General features: G+C 45.0%; 1 protein-coding gene across 1 annotated transcript; it reads right to left on the bottom strand.

Annotated features, from left to right (window-relative positions):
- Positions 1-3: 3 nt before the first annotated feature.
- On the bottom strand, positions 4-7,416 carry LOC119379284 (uncharacterized). The gene is made up of 3 exons (XM_037648551.2): positions 7,028-7,416; positions 6,649-6,837; positions 4-1,997 (listed from the first exon to the last, which is right to left on the bottom strand). Exons 1-3 carry the CDS (start codon positions 7,278-7,280, stop codon positions 1,726-1,728), a joined length of 714 nt encoding a protein of 237 aa, XP_037504479.1. The 5' UTR covers positions 7,281-7,416; the 3' UTR covers positions 4-1,725.
- Positions 7,417-18,302: the final 10,886 nt, after the last annotated feature.

The following is an 18,302-nucleotide window of genomic DNA, read 5'->3' as shown; positions in this document are numbered from 1 at the left end:
AACTTTATGCAAAAAGTAGAAACTTTATTTTGCATGTAAATACATAAAACTGCATCAAAACATTATGAAAGCCAGCATTTTAAAAAATGTGCTTTGAAAATTGAGGCGAACGTTAGTATGCTTAAATAGGTGAGATGGAATGTACATGGTACAAAAATGGCACCTTTTCGTGTGGTGGACTTTCACGGTATAAAGAAAAGTGCAATCTTAAGAGCAAGCGTCAAAATGTTGTAGAACATGCTGCTCAAAATGCTCCTCAGGCTTTATGGTGAAGATCAACTTCTCACATGGACGGACAACTTTTTCATAAAATTATCAGTGCCCAGTATACAATTCAAACAGGCACACAAAAAATGTTTCGCACAACAATAGTGTGCTCATCAAGTTTTCACTGGGCTCTCGGGAAAGGCATTGAATTGCCTTTCAAATTCAACTCGACAGCACACTTCAACTAAGCAAGCTATTACTTGCAGCAATATATTTTATACCATCAGCTCTTTGCCGCAAAATGGTATCCTATATAAACACGCTTCAATGACCCGTTGGAATAAAGTACAGACATGTTCACTTCCTCTCAGTGTCAAGCCGTAGAAAGAAAACTTCTTGACTTCAGAACAAGTATATATAAAAAGGTCTGGGTTGAACAAATCATTTGGAACATAGAGATGTATGAAATGTGACATGAGAATGATAACAGCTGCAGGTACACCAAATTCCTATGTGTATCTTGCTGTGATCACAGGCTGCATTAAGGTTGGCTGTCACCATTGTTCGAAGGCTGTGTTTGTATAATTATTATGGCAGTACAGGCTTAAGGTAATCGGTCGGCGAAGTTCTAATTATTACATTATATTAATCAAGGAAGCTATACTCCAGCTCAGAATCAACTTGTAGTACAACAGCAAAAGCTGTGAGGAGTGCTCATTGTCATGTCTCTGCCTAGTATGCAATAAAATTAGCTCAGTGCTTCAGTGTCGATTAGTTGCAAATCAAAAATAGTTTTATTATTGTCATGGACCACACAGGTGGTTACATAGTTTCTAATGTCCCAAAATAACTGCTTGTAAATTCATCTCTGCCAGCATTATCAAGCTTGAAGTGTCAGTCACCGACACTACATTGTACTAATTATTTGTAAATGTCCAGTGCAACGTGCAACATGCAACTGCAGAAGATCAGGTGTACCACTTGCTGTGTTGTGTGTTCTGTTCTCAGAGAAAGCGGCCATGGGCGCAGATTGACACAATCTGCACATTTGCTCCTTTTACTGGCTAATGTGCCCTGTAGCATTCATTGCACCTAAAAGTTGATAGTGAGTAGGAGTGGACCAGTGCAAGTAGCATTAACACCAATATTTTTCAAGCTAGGACACTGCAACACAGCCGCTGAAATATTTAAACTTAAGAAGGCACTAAGTTTACAAATGGCTTGCATAAGCCAAGGGCTCTGTAAAGCACGGACATCTGAAGCCATGGATGGCATAATAATATAAAAATTTATACTTTTTTTATTCACTGTCATGGCTAGCCAAACTAGGCGATAATTCAATCAGGGCAATGCTTGGACCTAAGATAGTGCATGAAAAGGGGTAGCACTGGAATATAATTATGTCATCCTGGCCCATGTTGATCAGGTGGTAGCTTTTGACACTGAACCTCACGACATAGTTACATTGGCCTTAAAATGCGATGGATGCCTCGTAACTGACAATTTGTAGGCGCCATATTAGTAGAGCATGATCACACCCTCAGGATTTTTGGGTGTGATGTGTTTTGGCTTCTTCCAGCCCCATGGCTGCAAGCTGGCCACCACCAATATGCAAACATTCAGTGAAAAGAGCACTAGAGCTACCACTAAGAAATAGAAGCTGTAGCCCAGTGATGCCCGCCCTTCCGATGTCCATTTGTCATTCTGCTCATCCTGAGTCATAACATTGTGGCTCAGCTTGAGGTAGAACTGCACCACCCAGGAAATGATGGCCACCAGGCAAAAGAAACCTGAAAAAATGGTGGGACTATAGTCATCATCAGCAAAACTCGGACTATAAACATGGTACTCCAAGAGTATTTTAGGCTCCCTGCTGTAAGTATAGCAATATTTGGCTACTTGTTCACACACCATCGCCTAGTGACCATGCAGGTTAAAGCTGCAGCGTAGGGGGGAGGAAGTGCACTGATAATAATATGGAAATAGGCAGAGGAAGAATGTTGCTTGCAGGAGGTGGTTGAAGCAAGAAAAAATGTCCTGCTACAAGGAAGGTTGCTTGCGTTCCTGCACCACTACCTTGCAGCATATTTTCTTCTATTTTTATTTAACTTTTTCATGAAAGCGTTGAATTTCTGGACAACATTTTACAACTTCCCATGAACTATCAAAATTATAGACAAGGACTAATAAGAGGCCCTTCATGACAATTTTTGCGTCGTTACACGATTATTTGCGGAGATGGGGATGCATGCGGTGTGCGAGAAAAAATTCGTTGAATTCTGTTGTTTTTTTTTCCAAGGGGGAATGCTGCTTGTACAGAGCTGTGCTTCACTGTATTTCACACTGACATTATGGCTTGATATACACTCACTGCCTACAGCCCAGGCACCTTTACACCAAATAGGCCTGCTTACTCCGAAAAATAATGACATTTGCATATGCCAAAGATGTGTCAAAAAACAAAGGGGAAAACAAGGTTTCATAGTGAAATTGCAAAGCCTTTGGTGATATCATTGGTACACATCACTCGGTAGCACCTGAAAGCTCATTTTCGAACAGCAATCGAATGGACCAAGAATACATTTGTTGTTTTCTTGGTCTATTCAATCATAAGGTACTTTATACGTTTTATCCACTACCGAGGACTTTTTTGGGGGGGGGGGGGGGGCAATTTATGGAGCAGGTAATATTGAGTTTATGAGCACCTTGGAGAAGCAAGTTGCATTTTACATTTGAACACATAAATAACTGCTATGCAGTCTTTATGAAGAGCTAGATAAACATTTCCATCCATTGCAGATATCATGGCAGAAATGCTCTCACTATTTCACTTGATCATGAGAAAAGAAGGGCAGTCATGCGGTTGTAGATTGTGAAATAACCCCTTCGGTAATTTTTTCAACACAAGCATGTAAACAAAAAATACAGGATGAAGAATATATTTTACGAATTAAGGCCCTAAATACAATTTACACTACCTGGAATTCTTTAACGTGCACCTAAATCTAAGTACATGGGCATCTAGCATTTTTGCCTCCATCAAAAATACAACCATGCGGCCGGGATCGAAGCCGCATATTTCAGGTCAGCAGCTGGGCATCCTAACCAATGCACCACCGGAGTGGCTAACAGTCCATCTCAAGGCACAGACATAAGGCTTCTGTGCAAGAAAAGAATGAGTTGTGTCCCACATGACTGTGCACCAGCAATTTGATTGCAGAAGTGTGTGCACTTCCAAGCTCAAGCATTACTGTGGCCTGGGACTGTCATATCAGGTTAAAGCAGGCACTGAACGTGCACAATGTTTAACGCAAGTCAAAGCAGCTGGGAATAATTTTTTTTTTACAAAAAAAGTGAAAGTCATAATGCTGCTTGGTCAGTGCTCATCCCCATAACCTAATGCAAAACATATTCTTCCACAAGCTTGCAAGTTACACACCTCTCTTGCTACCCACATGTCAGGATAAGGATAACAGAAACCGAGGCAGCAAAGGTGAAACAAGGCACTTAGTCGATAGGAAGAATAAAAAATGGCACAGAAAAAGGTGACGTCAATAGTTTCCAGGAGCAAGCTCACTTCGGGAGCACCTGTCCATATGAGCTAGGTCCACAAAGCTGCCCCATATTTCTGTGAAACTTGAAAAAAGATCGCGAAGAAGGAAATTAAAGGGACACTAAAGGCAAATATTAAGTCGACTTTGATTGTTGAAAAAGCAGTCCAGAAACCTCGTAGTGCTACTTTTGTGCCAAGGAAGTGCTTATTTTGAAATAAAATCACGTTTTAGTGGTCCACATCGCGTTAGCACACTTCAAATCACCCACCTGAATGCGGTCTTTCTCATGTCACTGTTGCCGTGCCCAATGTTGGCCGCCTTAACTGCGCAGCGGCGTGCACCATTCGGGCATCCGGCAACATCACATGCATGCCGAATTTTGTCAAACCTTCTGGCAGAGCGACTTTCACGAGCGCGCAAAACACACACGGCAGTACGCGATACCAAAACTACCACTGAAACGCGACAGCATGAGCAAAGAGAAGTTCGGCGAAAACGGAACCTTTGAACCACGCGCGCCATTCCCCATGGCAACGTCAAAGAGGTTATTTTTTCCATCAATCAAACAGAAACGAACAAGTAGCATTTTATTACGTCTCTTGATGCACGGAAGATTCTTTTTTTATTGCAGCTAGTTTGATTACGAGCGATTAATTGTAGTCCGACTCTCTCACGTCATCGGGATCACTTCCAAAATGTCCCGCTCGTGGCACTCATCGTGCGATTAATTTCTCGGTAAGTAGGGCACTGCTGTTGATAATATTGCCGTTTTAGACGTTGTCATACATTGAGCTTTCACTCTGACATAAATTGTCATTTGCCTTTATTGTCCCTTTAAGCCCTGCTAACAAAATACTAGCAAATACGTTTCTGCTATTCGGCGGTCCAGACTACTTTTTCTAGGAAATGTTTATCAGACATAGTCTACCCCTTCCACACATAGGGGTTGCACACAATTTTTCGGAGCATACCATTGGTGCAGCATGAAAACATCTTAATAAACATGATGTGTAATACTGGTGTCACTCTTCATCATGATTGGGCCCAATCCAGATCAGATTTCATGACTGAAATTGACGCTACATGGTCCAACGATCCAATCTATTTTCGGAGAGCTCAAGGGCACCAGATGTCGTCAGGGGGTCCAAAGCATTTTTGACATTTTGTCTATTATGCTGAAAACAGTGTACTATAGACCTTTTCTCAGACGGCTCGCTAGGCGCCGCCATAATCCTCTGACATCAGTCTTTGTACTCCCGCACACAGGCCAGCATGGCGGCGTTTCTTCTCTCCTGTGAAAAGGTCTATAAATCCAGTCTTTTAAAGAAACTTATTTCAGTTGTCACTACAGATCATGACAAAAAAAAAATCATTGTCCACTCATCGTCTGCAACTCTCAGAACTCATGGTCATGGCTTCAAATACTGATTTACGAAGTATGCAAATTTGGATATTTCAATTTCACAGAATACCCTTCCTTGCTTATAAAAGCTTGTTCACGAGTGTTCTGACTGAACTGTTTACTTTTCTTGTTTCAGCGTTTTCTAGCACACTTAGCTAGAGGGCCAAAACATCGCTTAAATCACGCAAGGAGAGGACTACAATGCATGAATTGTGATTTTCTTAATCAGGCGCAGGCCCGATCATGATATAAAGTGACCACGTGACACCGGTATAAAATGCTGCTTATGCAATTGCATAACACTCCAACACTGACAGAGTCTGGAAAACATTAATAAAGTGTCCTAGCTTATGCATCACATGAGTTGGGTTGTTGAGCAGAAGGTATGAAGGAACCTAAGATAGGACAGACGCTCTTCAGCCGACTCCATCCCTTACTCTGTTCAACAACATAACTTGTATGTTATTTGCTTTCATACTTTTTGCACCACCTTCACACTACATTGTTAAAAAAAAAAAAACTCAACTGTCTGTGCAAGTCTACAACACAAACAAAAAATGGCAAACTTCGCTTTTGAACAACAGGATAAAAATGGGCCTTTTCAGGCATTCTCTTGAGGTTTAGAGTACCTCACGTGCCGTAAAAAGGGCACTGCATGAGGGTGTTTCACTTGTGAAAAGACAAACATGTATAAGTGGAGCATTACACGTATTGGTAAATAAATATGCGTGACTACTGCTGGATATGGTTGCTAAGTGAATAGGGCATTCTCCTGTTAAACAGTGTCATAGGTTAAACTCCTTGCTACAGGAACGCAAAAGTTATCAGCATTACAATACTGTTGCTCTGATGCTAACTGCTCTCACAATCGTAAAACAAATAACTCGGGACCCGTGGCCTGAGGCCACAGCCACTGGTACTGAGGGTCCACCAAAGTACTATTTCAAGAAAACTAGAACCACTTGTACCCTCATGACATGACTAGCCCCTTCCAATGATGTGTTGAGTTCATAACCGGGGACTTTTAACGGTTTCTTTACAAAATAAGCAGCGTCAACAGTACATGGTTATAATCACAAGAGAGCCCTTTTTTTCGCCTCCATTTAAACAGAAAAGTGAACTGTCGAGAGAAAGTTACGTCAAGCATGTTGTTCGCGGTGCGCATTCGACTCCCACTGTTTTGCCTCAAAAGAAAATTACGGCTAGACTTCGACGAAGCCGTAGTGTTAATGTTCAAATTATATTTCAGAATAAGAAAAACACCGAAAAAATAATAAACGCGCGATTCGAACTAACGTCATTGCAACACCGGGCGGTCCACGGCGCATCAGCCCGCTGCACCACCAAAACCAAACAGTGGGAGTGCCTAATAGGCTGGATTTATTTTTGCCAACACGCTGGGCGTAACTTCAAGAATTGTTAGCGCTACGTCCTCACTTCACGCAAGACACTTCCTTGAAAGAAATGGCCCGTCATGACACCAACCTCCGACAGTATTCCACAGGTACAGGCCGGCCCTTCCCGTGATTGCTTCTACGGGCGTCATCACCGAGTTGACGATCGCAAATATGCAGCTCACAAGCCCGAAAACGACAGCCAAGGAAATGCCAAGCACTGTCACGAGCCACAGGCCGAAGATCATTAGCGTCGGATTCTTCTGCAGCTCTTCTTTAACTATGCAATCAAAAAAAGAAAGGCGAGCACAAGTCACTCCACAAAGCGACACACCAGCTATTGAAGAGCCAAAGAGCTGTACACCATGCCTAATGCTAAACAAATACCATTTGAAAGACTTTCAGACTTTTATTTTCTGAAAGGCGAATAAATGAGGAAATAGGCTTAGTAACTGTCAAAACATACTTACTGCTGAAAGTTGAGTGCCTCGGGCCCAGCCCGTAATTGAGCGTCTTTTTGCCATGAAATAGTCCAAAAGACACTTCTCCTTTGAATTTCCCTTCATTTTCAGCTTGCTGTATAGAATTATTGCTCACATAAACTAACATAACTGGCTTCGCCTCGATCCATTCTTGAGTAGCAAGCGACACGGTCAGGAACGCTAAACAACCGCAGCAAACAAAGAAAGTGAGAAATGTGAACACCCGCTGCACCAGATCCATCACTTCTTGCTGGAAGATTACACTTGAACAGTAAATATCAGATCATTCTAGAGGCACCGCGAACACCCAAGCGACTGAGCAACAGCCAACGAACGTCCATTGCTGCTACGCCATTGCCGAAAATCCGAAAAGTTTTGCAGTGGGCAGAGCGGAAGCAGCGGAAGTGCAGCGGAGAGATCCTTGTGACGCACATCCGTAGGCGCATAGAAGACGTTTCAGCTGGAGAGAAGTTTCGGACGACTGGCACGACAGGTCTTTGCCTTCTTTCGTGCCGCGCGCAAATTAAGCTAACCAAAGCAATCAAGGTAAAGTTAGAGCGTCCGCCTCCATTGTGGGATGTACTGGGTACGACTCCCCGTGCCGCCGGGCACACAGCAGCCTCATCTGGTGCCGACGGTACTAGTAATAATTCTAAGTTTATTTTCATTCACAGTGCCTGAACAGAACTGTACCATGTCAAATGCTTGGAAGGTGAGATGTACACCTTGAATTACAGGCATATATATAAAACCACTGCAGTCAAGTCAATAATTAAAAAGTTAATTACCGAGTTTTTGTTAATTCGTCGTGTCAACGAGATTTTAGCTGCAGAAAAGTATTTCTGCCTCAACATAGAGTTATGTGCGAAAACGACAGGAACCCGACCGTCATAGAATTTTTATAAAAAATCTGTATTGTAAAAAAAAAAAAAAAAGAAACACCCTGTATATCATTTACCAGTATGTCATGCAAGTTTGTGGAACCATTCATTCATAAGAATGGTTAGTTTTCTAGTGTCAAACTCGTTCATTGCAATCAGACAATGTGGTTATTAGAAGTTCGTTTCCTTTAAAATGCAGCTTTTATCTTTTGCAGGTGATCTTTTTGCTGATGACTGTGTAATTTGTCAAATTATTACTAATGATTGTGCTGCCTACTGGTCCGATTTAAATACTATCACTTCTTGGTGCTGCTGACAGCATAACAATGACAAGTGCAAATTCATGCACTTTTGATGCCTTAACACCAATACACTACTTAGACCACTGTAGATCTTTGGTTCCTTCCTACAAGTATCTCACTGTTCACATTACTAGCAACCGGTTCTGGAGCGTGCATGTCAACTATGCTGCGATGCCAATGATATGTCAAGTGATGTCTAAACTTGAATATGCATGCATGATTTGAGACCCAAGTAGGATACTATAGTCAGTACGAAAGTGAGCCACCCATTTTTAACGTTTCACGTTTCTCAAGTGTATCATGTATGAAACAAAACACCAAATTACTTGACTTAGCTTGCCTCCATAAAGTTCGCTGCCGCCGTCTGATCCACATGCAGTGTGTATTACAACTGACCAATTCCAAAGCAATTGTTACTATATGCCGACCTTGTCATCATTTACCAATGATTCACTCAAATTTGGTGTTCGCTCATGTTGGACCAATGCTTATTTCAGCTCCTATATCCTAAGAATGGCGAATCAATAAAACAGCCTTCCCACCTCTATTGTTGCCATTTTCAAAGAAGCTCTAATTAACTATTCCCACTTCTCCCTGCAATGTCTTTGGGCCCTGAGACTATGGAAATAAACAAATAAAATGTTTACATATCTTCAATATTCCGAGTCATTTTTTTCAAATATCCAAATTTGATTCTGAAAATTCAGTATTCCAACGTTTTTACATGACGATACTCTTCTATAAGATAATGCACCCCAAGGTTTATTTTAAAATTTAATTGATGTAATTGGTTTATGTACCGAGCACTGCTTTAGTTTTTCTTGCAATGGTGTTTGCACTTGCAATAGTGTTTCAAGAAAAACCTTGTACACATAGTCTACTCATATATATACACAGTATAGACTCCCTCGAATCGAAGGGACCATTAAGGTTTGGTTATCTTATCAGAAGTGCTCCCAAAAAAGAAATAACATGCCAGGTGGGTCTAAATAAGTTGATGATGATGATGCTAAAACTTTACTGATATCGAAAAAGGAAAGGATGGTTACTTAGACAATTGGAACTTGAATAACCATTAAATAAGTATAAAAAGTTAACTACAAAAGGAGCATTTATTTGGCTCTGTATGAGTAAAAATGGACACTACAAGCACTCGATCTTGTGCAGCTTAGTCCAATCAGTTATGGTATGGCTTTTTGTTCCTTTCAGGGGCGTAGCCAAAAATTTTTTTCGGGGAGGTTAAACCATACTTTGTGTATGTTTGTGCATGCATTTGTATGTGTGCGTGTATATATACGGAAGCAAAATTGAAAAATTTTGGGGGGTTTGAACCCCCCAACACCCCCCCCCTTGGCTACGCCCCTGGTTCCTTTTGTGTAAATCAGCTGCCTGTCACAAATGAGATCATCTTCATTTGTAGTGCCAGTATGATTAGACCCTGGTGAATTTGGTCTGCAAGCTCTCTAGGATTTATCATGGTCTCGACAGCACGCGTGACCATGACGTCGTTTGCTATCAGGACCAGATAAAGACCCTCTACCTCTGTGAGTAGAGGAACTTTAGGGTCAGAGCCAGCTGGCTGCCGAAACTGAATATCGAAGGGGGCCATTGTTGCCAGTCACTATGAAAACTAGAATGACCTACATGACAGAATGCAAGGTGGTTACCCGTGTTCTGGTGATAGCACGTGCTGCATATGCGCACGGACATATACATATAAAGGGTTCGGACATTCCCCTGCAATAATATACCCTGTCTAAATAAGGCAGAAGTTCAACGGATGATGGAAGCTTGAAGAGATGAAAAATTCTTGGAATACAGGGTATCGCCATAGCTCGCCAAAAACATTGGAGCTCACTCAGACTCGCTCAAGACATATATTTTGCACCTGTGCTCACTACGACTCAGACTCGCCAAAAGTTTTCCCTAACCGGACTCAAACTCCACCAACATACCATTACTCGGCCGGACTCAGACTCACCGCATGACATGAGCCTGAGTGAGTCGACTCCTGAGTCCGTTAGTGTAAAATTAGCTTTTACAGCGAAAGCTGTTATGAGATCATTTCACTGGCCGTTTTTGGCGCCGTAGTTGTCTGCCGCCGCCGCCGGTGTCCGTAACCACTATCGCTCGAAATAAGAAAAAAAAACGAAATAAGAAAAAAATTCCAGGATAGAACGAGGTTTGAACCTGGGCCCTCTGCGTGGGAGCCCAGTATTCAACCTCTGAGCCAGGCCGGTGCTTGAAACTGCTTTGCAAAAAGGTCCTATACAGGCTTCATGTCGGGAAGGAACCACATTAACATATGCAATATAGCGTGGTAGAAGAGTAAAATAAACACCGAGCGTCGCACAACGCGAATTCTGTAATCAGGCGTCACACAATGCGAAATGCGCAACGAGAAGGTTGTTGAATGCTTACAACCCATTACAAAGGGCTCCGCCATAATTCTTCGTCATCAGGCACAGCATCAACAAAGTGCGCATAATGCCTTACATGCGTTTAGCAGGTACCATGGCTCTCCGTAGAATGACGAAAAATGGCATAATGCCTGCTTTCCTACTTCTCAAAAATTGCAATGATTTATAGCATAGTGGGTTCCTCGCAAGTGCACTTGTATTAGTTGCCAAGGAAGCCCATAAGCGCATGATCCATTTCCTCGGGGTCTCAGTAAAGTTCTTCGCCCCCCCCCCCCCCCCCTCTCTCCCACATCAACGTATGTTATACAGTATGGCGGGAGAGGGACATAGCGACCGGGCGTCACCTAATGCAAATTACATAACTGGTGGGCCGTTTAAAGCTTCCAACCCATTACAAAGGGTTGAGCCATAATTCTTCGTCTTCAGTCGTCGCGTCAACAAAGTGCACATAATGCTTACAAACGTGTAGCTGGTGCCTCGCTTCTCCGCAGAATGACGGATAATGGCTTAGTAGGTGCTTCCGAACTTCACAAAAATTGTGATTTATGGCCTAGTGGGTACCTTGCTAGTGTACTTGTATTAGTAGCCCCAGGAGAGCTTACAACGGTGCTTTAGAAACGCCGCTCTTCCAGCTTTCGCTGTGACTGTGCTGTGGTTTCAGCGCAGGCCTGGGTTTTTTTTTTTTTATTGTGGTGTCAGTGCTCTTTTAACGCCAATATCTCACATAATCAGTGCTCCACTCTACACCTTTTGAACTTGCACCTTCATGTACGACTTATCAATGGTTGCAATCCAGTAAGGTCGTTATGAAATACGCAACTCACACGAGATATTCTTATCAAGAACTTCCAGTGAAAGAGGCTACGCCACCCCCCCCCCAGCTCACGCCTCTGATCAATAAATATTGAGGTGGCGCATGAATGCTAGTGCGTTGAGATATGTGTGAATAGACTTCTGTATAAATGTAAGTCGATTTAAGGCCGATAGTAATGCTGAATGAGTAGATAGGACCATATAGGTCGGCAATAAAAGGTGCAGCTCACTCAGACTCGCTCAAAAAATATATTTTGCGCTAAGGGCTCACTTGGACTCGAACTCACCAATATTTTCCTCAGCTGGACTTACTCGGACTCAGGCTCACCAAAATATTACTCACTCGGACTCACTCAGACTCACCAAAATATTACTCACCCGGACTCACTCAGACTCCGATTCACAGCCCGATCTGATTCTGAGTGAGTGGACTCACGAGTGAGTTTGCCGACCTATGGGTATCGCTGAAACCAATGTTTCGACATGCGGGCTTGTTGCAGCCTTGAAGAAGACAAGACCGCTTGGTCGAAACGTTGGCTCGAGCAACACCCTATGTTCAAGAATTTTTCATATCCTGGCTAAGGCACACGGCGCAGCGTCGTGGGGTGGGGAAGGAGAGTGAAAGGAGATGCTGCCTTCTCGAAATACGAGTACCCAGACCACACCCACACCACCGCAGCGGTGGTCAAGGGGTGAGAGCACCCGCCTACATTGCAGGAGACACTAGTTTGATTCCCAGTGCCCGGCACCCGCCGTTTCTAACAGCGGAGCTGTTTAAAGCCGAGGTGGTGGTGGTAGTGGTTTGAAGAGGAAAAGGTAAATCCCTGGGGTTCTGTTGTCCGCACTTTCTAGCCCAACTGCGAGAGCGAAGGCTGACGAGAGTGAGAGCATGGGTAAAGCATAGTGGGTGAGAGGGAAGCCTAGTGTAGCGAGTTGAGCCAGGTAGAGAAAGAGTACCAACGTGGAGAGGGTAAGCTGGGCAGAGAGGAGGAGAGCAAAGGCAAAGCTATGGCGGGAGCGAAGCAGCTTGTGTGAAGAGGAGGACGGGCTGATAACCGTCCTGAAAAAGCTGAGGCCTCAGCTTCGTTTTTGCATTCATTCTGGGATTCATGTTTCACTTTTTGAAACATGAATTCTCATTCTGGAATGTTCGACAATGGACCGGCTCCGCTGTTTAATCAGCCTTCGGGATGTTAAGTCAGTTGAAGCTACGCGTAATTTTTCTTAAGCAGAGGTGGCCTCACCTGGCGCCCGATACTGTGGGTGGTGTTGTGGTTTGAGGAAAAGATGCTTTTTTATACAACCAAGCAAGGCGCAGCGTCGTTGGAGGCTGAGGAAATTAAGTTGAACAGAAGTACAAGGCTGACATCGTCGCCCTTGATGCCTCCGCAGTGCATTTTTGGGAGATCACGCATATTTACAACAGTCCAGAGCACTGATCGCAGCCCTTGTTGGATAGGTGCTAGAAGGTGGCCTCGGCTTTCTGCTCTCTTCTTTTACTCCCCCATTGACGCTGCACTGGACTCCCTTATGGTATACTTTTGGGTTGCAGAAATAAGCGTATTTCATTTTCTCGAACTACCACCCACACCACCGAGCGCGACTGCAAGTGGTCAGAACCGCGAGGTAAGATCAGACAGGAGCGCCGACTCCGTTTGTCTGGAAGGAACACATTCTGCAACGCCGGATCTTGCTTCATAGCGTGTTTGCCAGATAGCTTTAAGAATGAAGAAAAGCGGCGGAAGAATGTCGCAGTCATCGAGCAAAGTCGCGGGCGGAGAGGATCTCTCTGTCGTAGTTATAGCAACGGCGCGCGGTCGCGCTTTGCCTGCTTTGCCGCGTTCCCGCATCTGCTTTCCTACCCGTTTTTTCGTTTGCACCTTCTGCACCGCGCACACCGCTTCCCGCCGCCGCCAGGCCTCCGCCAGTCAGCGCATGTGTTCACGATTGCTTGATTGATTGAAAACTTTATTGGAATGTGCTCTCGCTTGTTGGCTTCAGCACCATGTATCAAAAAAAAGGGGGGGGGGGAGAAAAAAAATTGGACCATCTCCCCGAAGGGAACCCTGATGGGATGCGAAGCAGCAGCGTTGCGCACGGGTGGCGTCACGGGTTGAACGGCGCTAACGCGGGTGTTGCGGTGAGCGCTGGAAGAGTCCGTTTGAAGCGCAACTCGGTGTAGCGTTTACTAGTGTAAACGTTTGTTGGAAACGCATACACGGAAGGCGAGCGGGCGTTGGAGCCGGCAGCTGCGGGCGCTCCGGCGGGTGAGGGAGAGTGTGACGTACGCGCGCACCTGCGAGGGAAGCGTGCGAGGGGAGCGTACTTGGCAGCATAAACTCTATAGGCCTCCAACGCTCAAGTTTGCGCAGCGCCGTCCGCCGCCCCAGTGGAGAGAGGGGAAAACTCCGGTAGCTCGGACGGGTCGCTCTTGCTTGGTTTTCCCATTGCGCGCGCGGAGAACGTGCTCCCCGGGGCCTTTATCTCGCATTTTTCACGCTATGGGTGCCGTTCATTCGCCCTACTCGAAAGCAGGCATGCAGTCTTGCTGCATTATGAACTGTCACAAAAGTTTTAAAATGACGAACAGCCGAAAACTGCTCGTCAAGTTCTACCGTTTCCAATGCGAGGAGTGGAGGCGTCAAGAGTGGATTATGGCAGTTCGCAGCGATGCTTTCGCGGTCTTGTCCCCTTGGAGCAATTTTTGTCGTACACAGTATTACGAACTATTAACGGGGAGAAACGCGATGATCGTGCTCATTTGAAAAAGAAGTGCGTTTGTGAACCGAAGCTACAACAAATAGACAGCCGCTGTACGTTTCGAGATTGCGCGCTGGCTTTCCGAGTCAACCATTTGTACTGTGACAGCAGCGGAGCATGTGGGCTTATTACACCACAGTTTAAATAACGTACCGTGAGTACTAAGTGTTTAATTCAGCTGATTGCGGTACATTTCCCGTCGCGGCTCCCTGTAAACAGAATTAAGTTGCATGTTTGCACTGAGCGTTTATATTGACCTTACATGCGACACGCCGTGATTGCTTAGCAGGCATGAAGTGTTGCGCTGCTAAGATCGCGTGTTCATGGGTTCGATTCACGCATACGGCAGCTGCATTTCGATGGGAGCGAAATGCAGTAATCCGAAGTCCCCCACCACGGCGTGCCTCGTAATAATGTCATGCGTTCGGCACGTAATGTAAAGCCTTGCATGCGCGTGAGCCGCGGGCAATATATAGTTGCCGCTTAGGAAACGGGCTGAAAAAAGAACCAAGGCGGCAATTAAATTTTCGATGGCTTCGCGAATTCAGATGCGCATATCATCGGGCACAAATCTCGGCATAATCATAAACATGCGCGATCCCAGTGGGTATTGTATAGTATCAGGGGCGTAGCCAGAAATTTTTTTCGGGGGAGGGGGGGGGGGGGTCCAACCATACTTTATGTTCGTGCGTGCGTTTGTACGTGTGCCTGTACATATACGCAAGCAAAATTGAAAATTTTGCTTGCGTACCCCTCCCCCCCCCCCCCCCCTTGGCGACGCCCCTCTATAGTATGATGCTGGCCAAGCGAGCTGTCGTAACAACCAAAGCGACATTCGAATAAGCGAACACGGTGCGTGATCAGGCGTCGATATTATTCGAAATGAAACACGCCTCTGCAAGAAACATGCACGGTCGAAGTGGGCATGAAATATTTATTTTTTTGCGCGTATCATTATGCTGTCAAAGGGAGCTCTAAAAAAATCCAAGGCGGCATTAAACTTGCGATCCGACGTTGTCATCCTATGCAAACCTCGCCAAAAGTGAAACTTCCACGAAACTGAACACTGCGCATTGCGAAGCAGCCAGTGACTCAACAGGGCAGATGTAAATTTATGCTCGTCACACGGAGCTCGTAATAAATTTAAAGCCGCACGACAAACTTGGCATTCAAGCAATCGAAAAGTTATCAATAGAAAACGCACGCGAAAGCGTGCTGGATGTTTGCTGATAGCTCCAAGTAGACACGACTGCCGCAACGAATGTGCGTTTTACCGGTAACATAATTACAGAACTCGCGCAGTCACCTTCCTATTCATGTCAAAGAAATGTGCCCGTTCAGCATCGGCACGCACGTAGCGCTCGCACAAACGTCATCGTCCTTGACGACCTGCTCAGTCCCGAAAAGGTGGTCGATCAACCGTCCTTCTCTGGTGAGATTCCCACCGTGAAAACGTTTTTTCCATCTCTGGGATCTTTCTAAACCTTCAGAGCAAGCGACACATGAAGCTGCACGTGCACGGCGAGCAGACAACAGCGCGTGCAGGGTGCGCGAACGTGCGGAGACAGCGCTCTCAAAAGGCAGCTGCGGAGAGAGAAGAAAGGCGGCGAAACGCGTGCGGCGCAGCGCCCCCTGGCCAAGCTTGGGAGGCCTATACTTGGCAGCGCTCCAACACCTGCGCCGAGGGAAGCGCGTTGCCTCACTGTCTTCTCTTCCAGTCTCCATCCAGCTCCCGCTGCGTGGAACTGCCGGATTTCGAGGAGTCGCAAGATCATGTGCGTCTGCCTCTCTGCAGGCCCAGAGAATATACGGCTCTGTGCAGGCCATGCCATTGGAGTCGTCGTGGGATTCTTCAGCGAGGGAAGGAGAGCACGAGCGCCCCGCTAGAGTGACCTAGAATAGGTGGAGTGTCCAAAGCGCCGCGCGAATACATGGGAGGAGCGAGGGCCTTTTGCGGTGAACTCCCGCGCCGCGGCGCTGACGTGCCGGACCCGTGGGCTTTCTCCGCGGCGGAAGCCGCGTCAAAGCGGCGAGCGTCTGCTACGCGCGTGATATTTTGGCCACTATTAGCTAAAATTGCGGAAATTTGGGCAATATTTAATACTGTGTCACTGCAACATAATACTGCAGCGACTCATCACACAGAGAACGCGTTTGTTATTTTGTATGTTGTGAAACGGGGATTTTGTATATATCCTTTCAACTGGTTTCTCACCGCATTGGTCCACACTTCCGCGGCTGTTTGATGAACACATCCTGCACGCACTTCATCGTGAGAAAAGGCGCTCAACTTAATTTCGTGTGGAATGACGAACGTAAACTTGCAGGAGAGAATAAACTGGAGATAAGCAGGAGAACGTGGCACATATGCACGTAGTAACTAGCTCATGCATGCTAACGCGTTTGCACCCTTCATATCCTATCTTTTATTTCGTGCATTTGATTTGTTTTACAAGGCTGCCTCCTGCGCTCTGCTGTTTCAAGCCATTTCATGCGAACCCGAATGTGTCAGTCGGCGTGGCCGCGGTACCAAAAGTAAAAAATTACACGCGTCTCGTTCACGTGGTATACACTAAAATTAGCACGGAGGGCCACGAATGTACGTATGCCCAACACGACCGATAGGTCATGGCATCACTAACTTGACATGCTTGCCATTTGTGTAAAGACTAACAATAATAATATGGTGTGTGGCGCGCAAACCCGCTTTCTGTAGCCAGAAATAATTCTGACGATGTGTGGTCTGACGATTTGTTTCCGTCAGGCTATAAAAAACGTGGTGGTCACCGATATCGATGTCAACATGTTAGCCATACATTTTGAAGAACTCACCGCATAGGTAAAATGTATGCGAAAAAAATTACATGAAAAAAAACGTGGTTCCTTATGCATTCGCCTGAGATGACTTGAAAACGAAAGCCATCTTTTTCGTCAATCGATGCATTGATCCTCCCTCGCCCCTCTCTGAAAGCTTTCTGCACATAACGTGGTTTCGGACTGCCGACAGGATCGAAGGCATTGCAAGCTTTCTGCACCTCACCTGCTTTTACATTGCCTCCGTGATCGGCCCCGATCACGGAGGCAACAATGCAAAGCGACCATGTCACGCGATGGCGTCATCATATGACGTCACGTTGAATGACGTCATAGTGGCGTCACAAGTTCTGTCGACGTCATCGCGTGATGATTTTGCGCATCACTCGTGTTGGCTACGCGGGACGCCGACAGTCAATTTTCTTGTGTGATGAGGCATCTAAGGCTTTAGCCTTAAAAAAGACAAACCAAAGAAAATGAAACGATAACAGTGCAAGATCGTGTATGCCTCACTTCATGTTACGAGCGATCGCCCGAAAACAAACGTGATTCTCAGTTCAGAGCAGTATTGCACGCGTCTGCGGGACAAAAGAGGCTTGCTTTACCCGTCTGGTCATCTCTTTAGTTATTCAAGAGATGAGCAGACCCGCTATTTAAGTACTCCGGAGCTTCAGCACGAAATTGTGGTGGACGCTATATTGAGGTCATCAGGAAAAAGCAGGAAATCGTGGTCGGGTGCCCTGCTGGCGCGCATTCAACTGCCGCGGAAACAATTGTATATTATGTAACCACTCGTCCACATCTTTTTGTAAAGTCTCTGAACTGGGCGAACGCTAACCTCCGAGAACCGTGAAAACATCTGAAGTTGAGAATAAGTTGTTTGAAACTGTTTTCATTTCGTATGGTGAAGGCTTGAAGCTATATATATATATATATATATATATATATATATATATATATATATATATATATATATATATATATATATATATATATATATATAAATGCGATTGTTGCATTTTTTCAGGCTAGGTACATAAGGGATCTCAGCATTTGAACTATTTTCTGAAGTGATTGAGATATTACATGCACTTCTATTTGTGAATTTTTTACCGCATTTTTGGTTCAGGCAGCTTCTACAGCAAGAATGGGGGGAATGGGGGCATTTGTAACTTTGTTTCATGATATCTGGATATTTGTAAAGCATTTCCTATATTACGCCTTTTATGCAAAAACTTGTGGAATAAGGTTAGTTTACCTGGCATTGCTTTTC

This window comes from Rhipicephalus sanguineus, chromosome 1, assembly GCF_013339695.2.
Source record: "Rhipicephalus sanguineus isolate Rsan-2018 chromosome 1, BIME_Rsan_1.4, whole genome shotgun sequence".
Lineage (NCBI taxonomy): Eukaryota > Metazoa > Arthropoda > Arachnida > Ixodida > Ixodidae > Rhipicephalus > Rhipicephalus sanguineus.
Note: the sequence above shows the minus strand (reverse complement) of the source record. Positions and strands in the feature narration are given on the sequence as shown.

Bases quoted from the DNA above. Each gene is read 5' to 3' on its own strand.
- LOC119379284 (XM_037648551.2), bottom strand. From the start codon at position 7,280: ATGGATCTGGTGCAGCGGGTGTTCACATTTCTCACTTTCTTTGTTTGC. The intron at 6,838-7,027 runs GTAAGTATGTTT...TTGATTGCATAG, and splicing joins GAGGCACTCAACTTTCAGCA to TTAAAGAAGAGCTGCAGAAG. The intron at 1,998-6,648 runs GTTGGTGTCATG...CCATTTTTTCAG, and splicing joins CCTGTGGAATACTGTCGGAG to GTTTCTTTTGCCTGGTGGCC.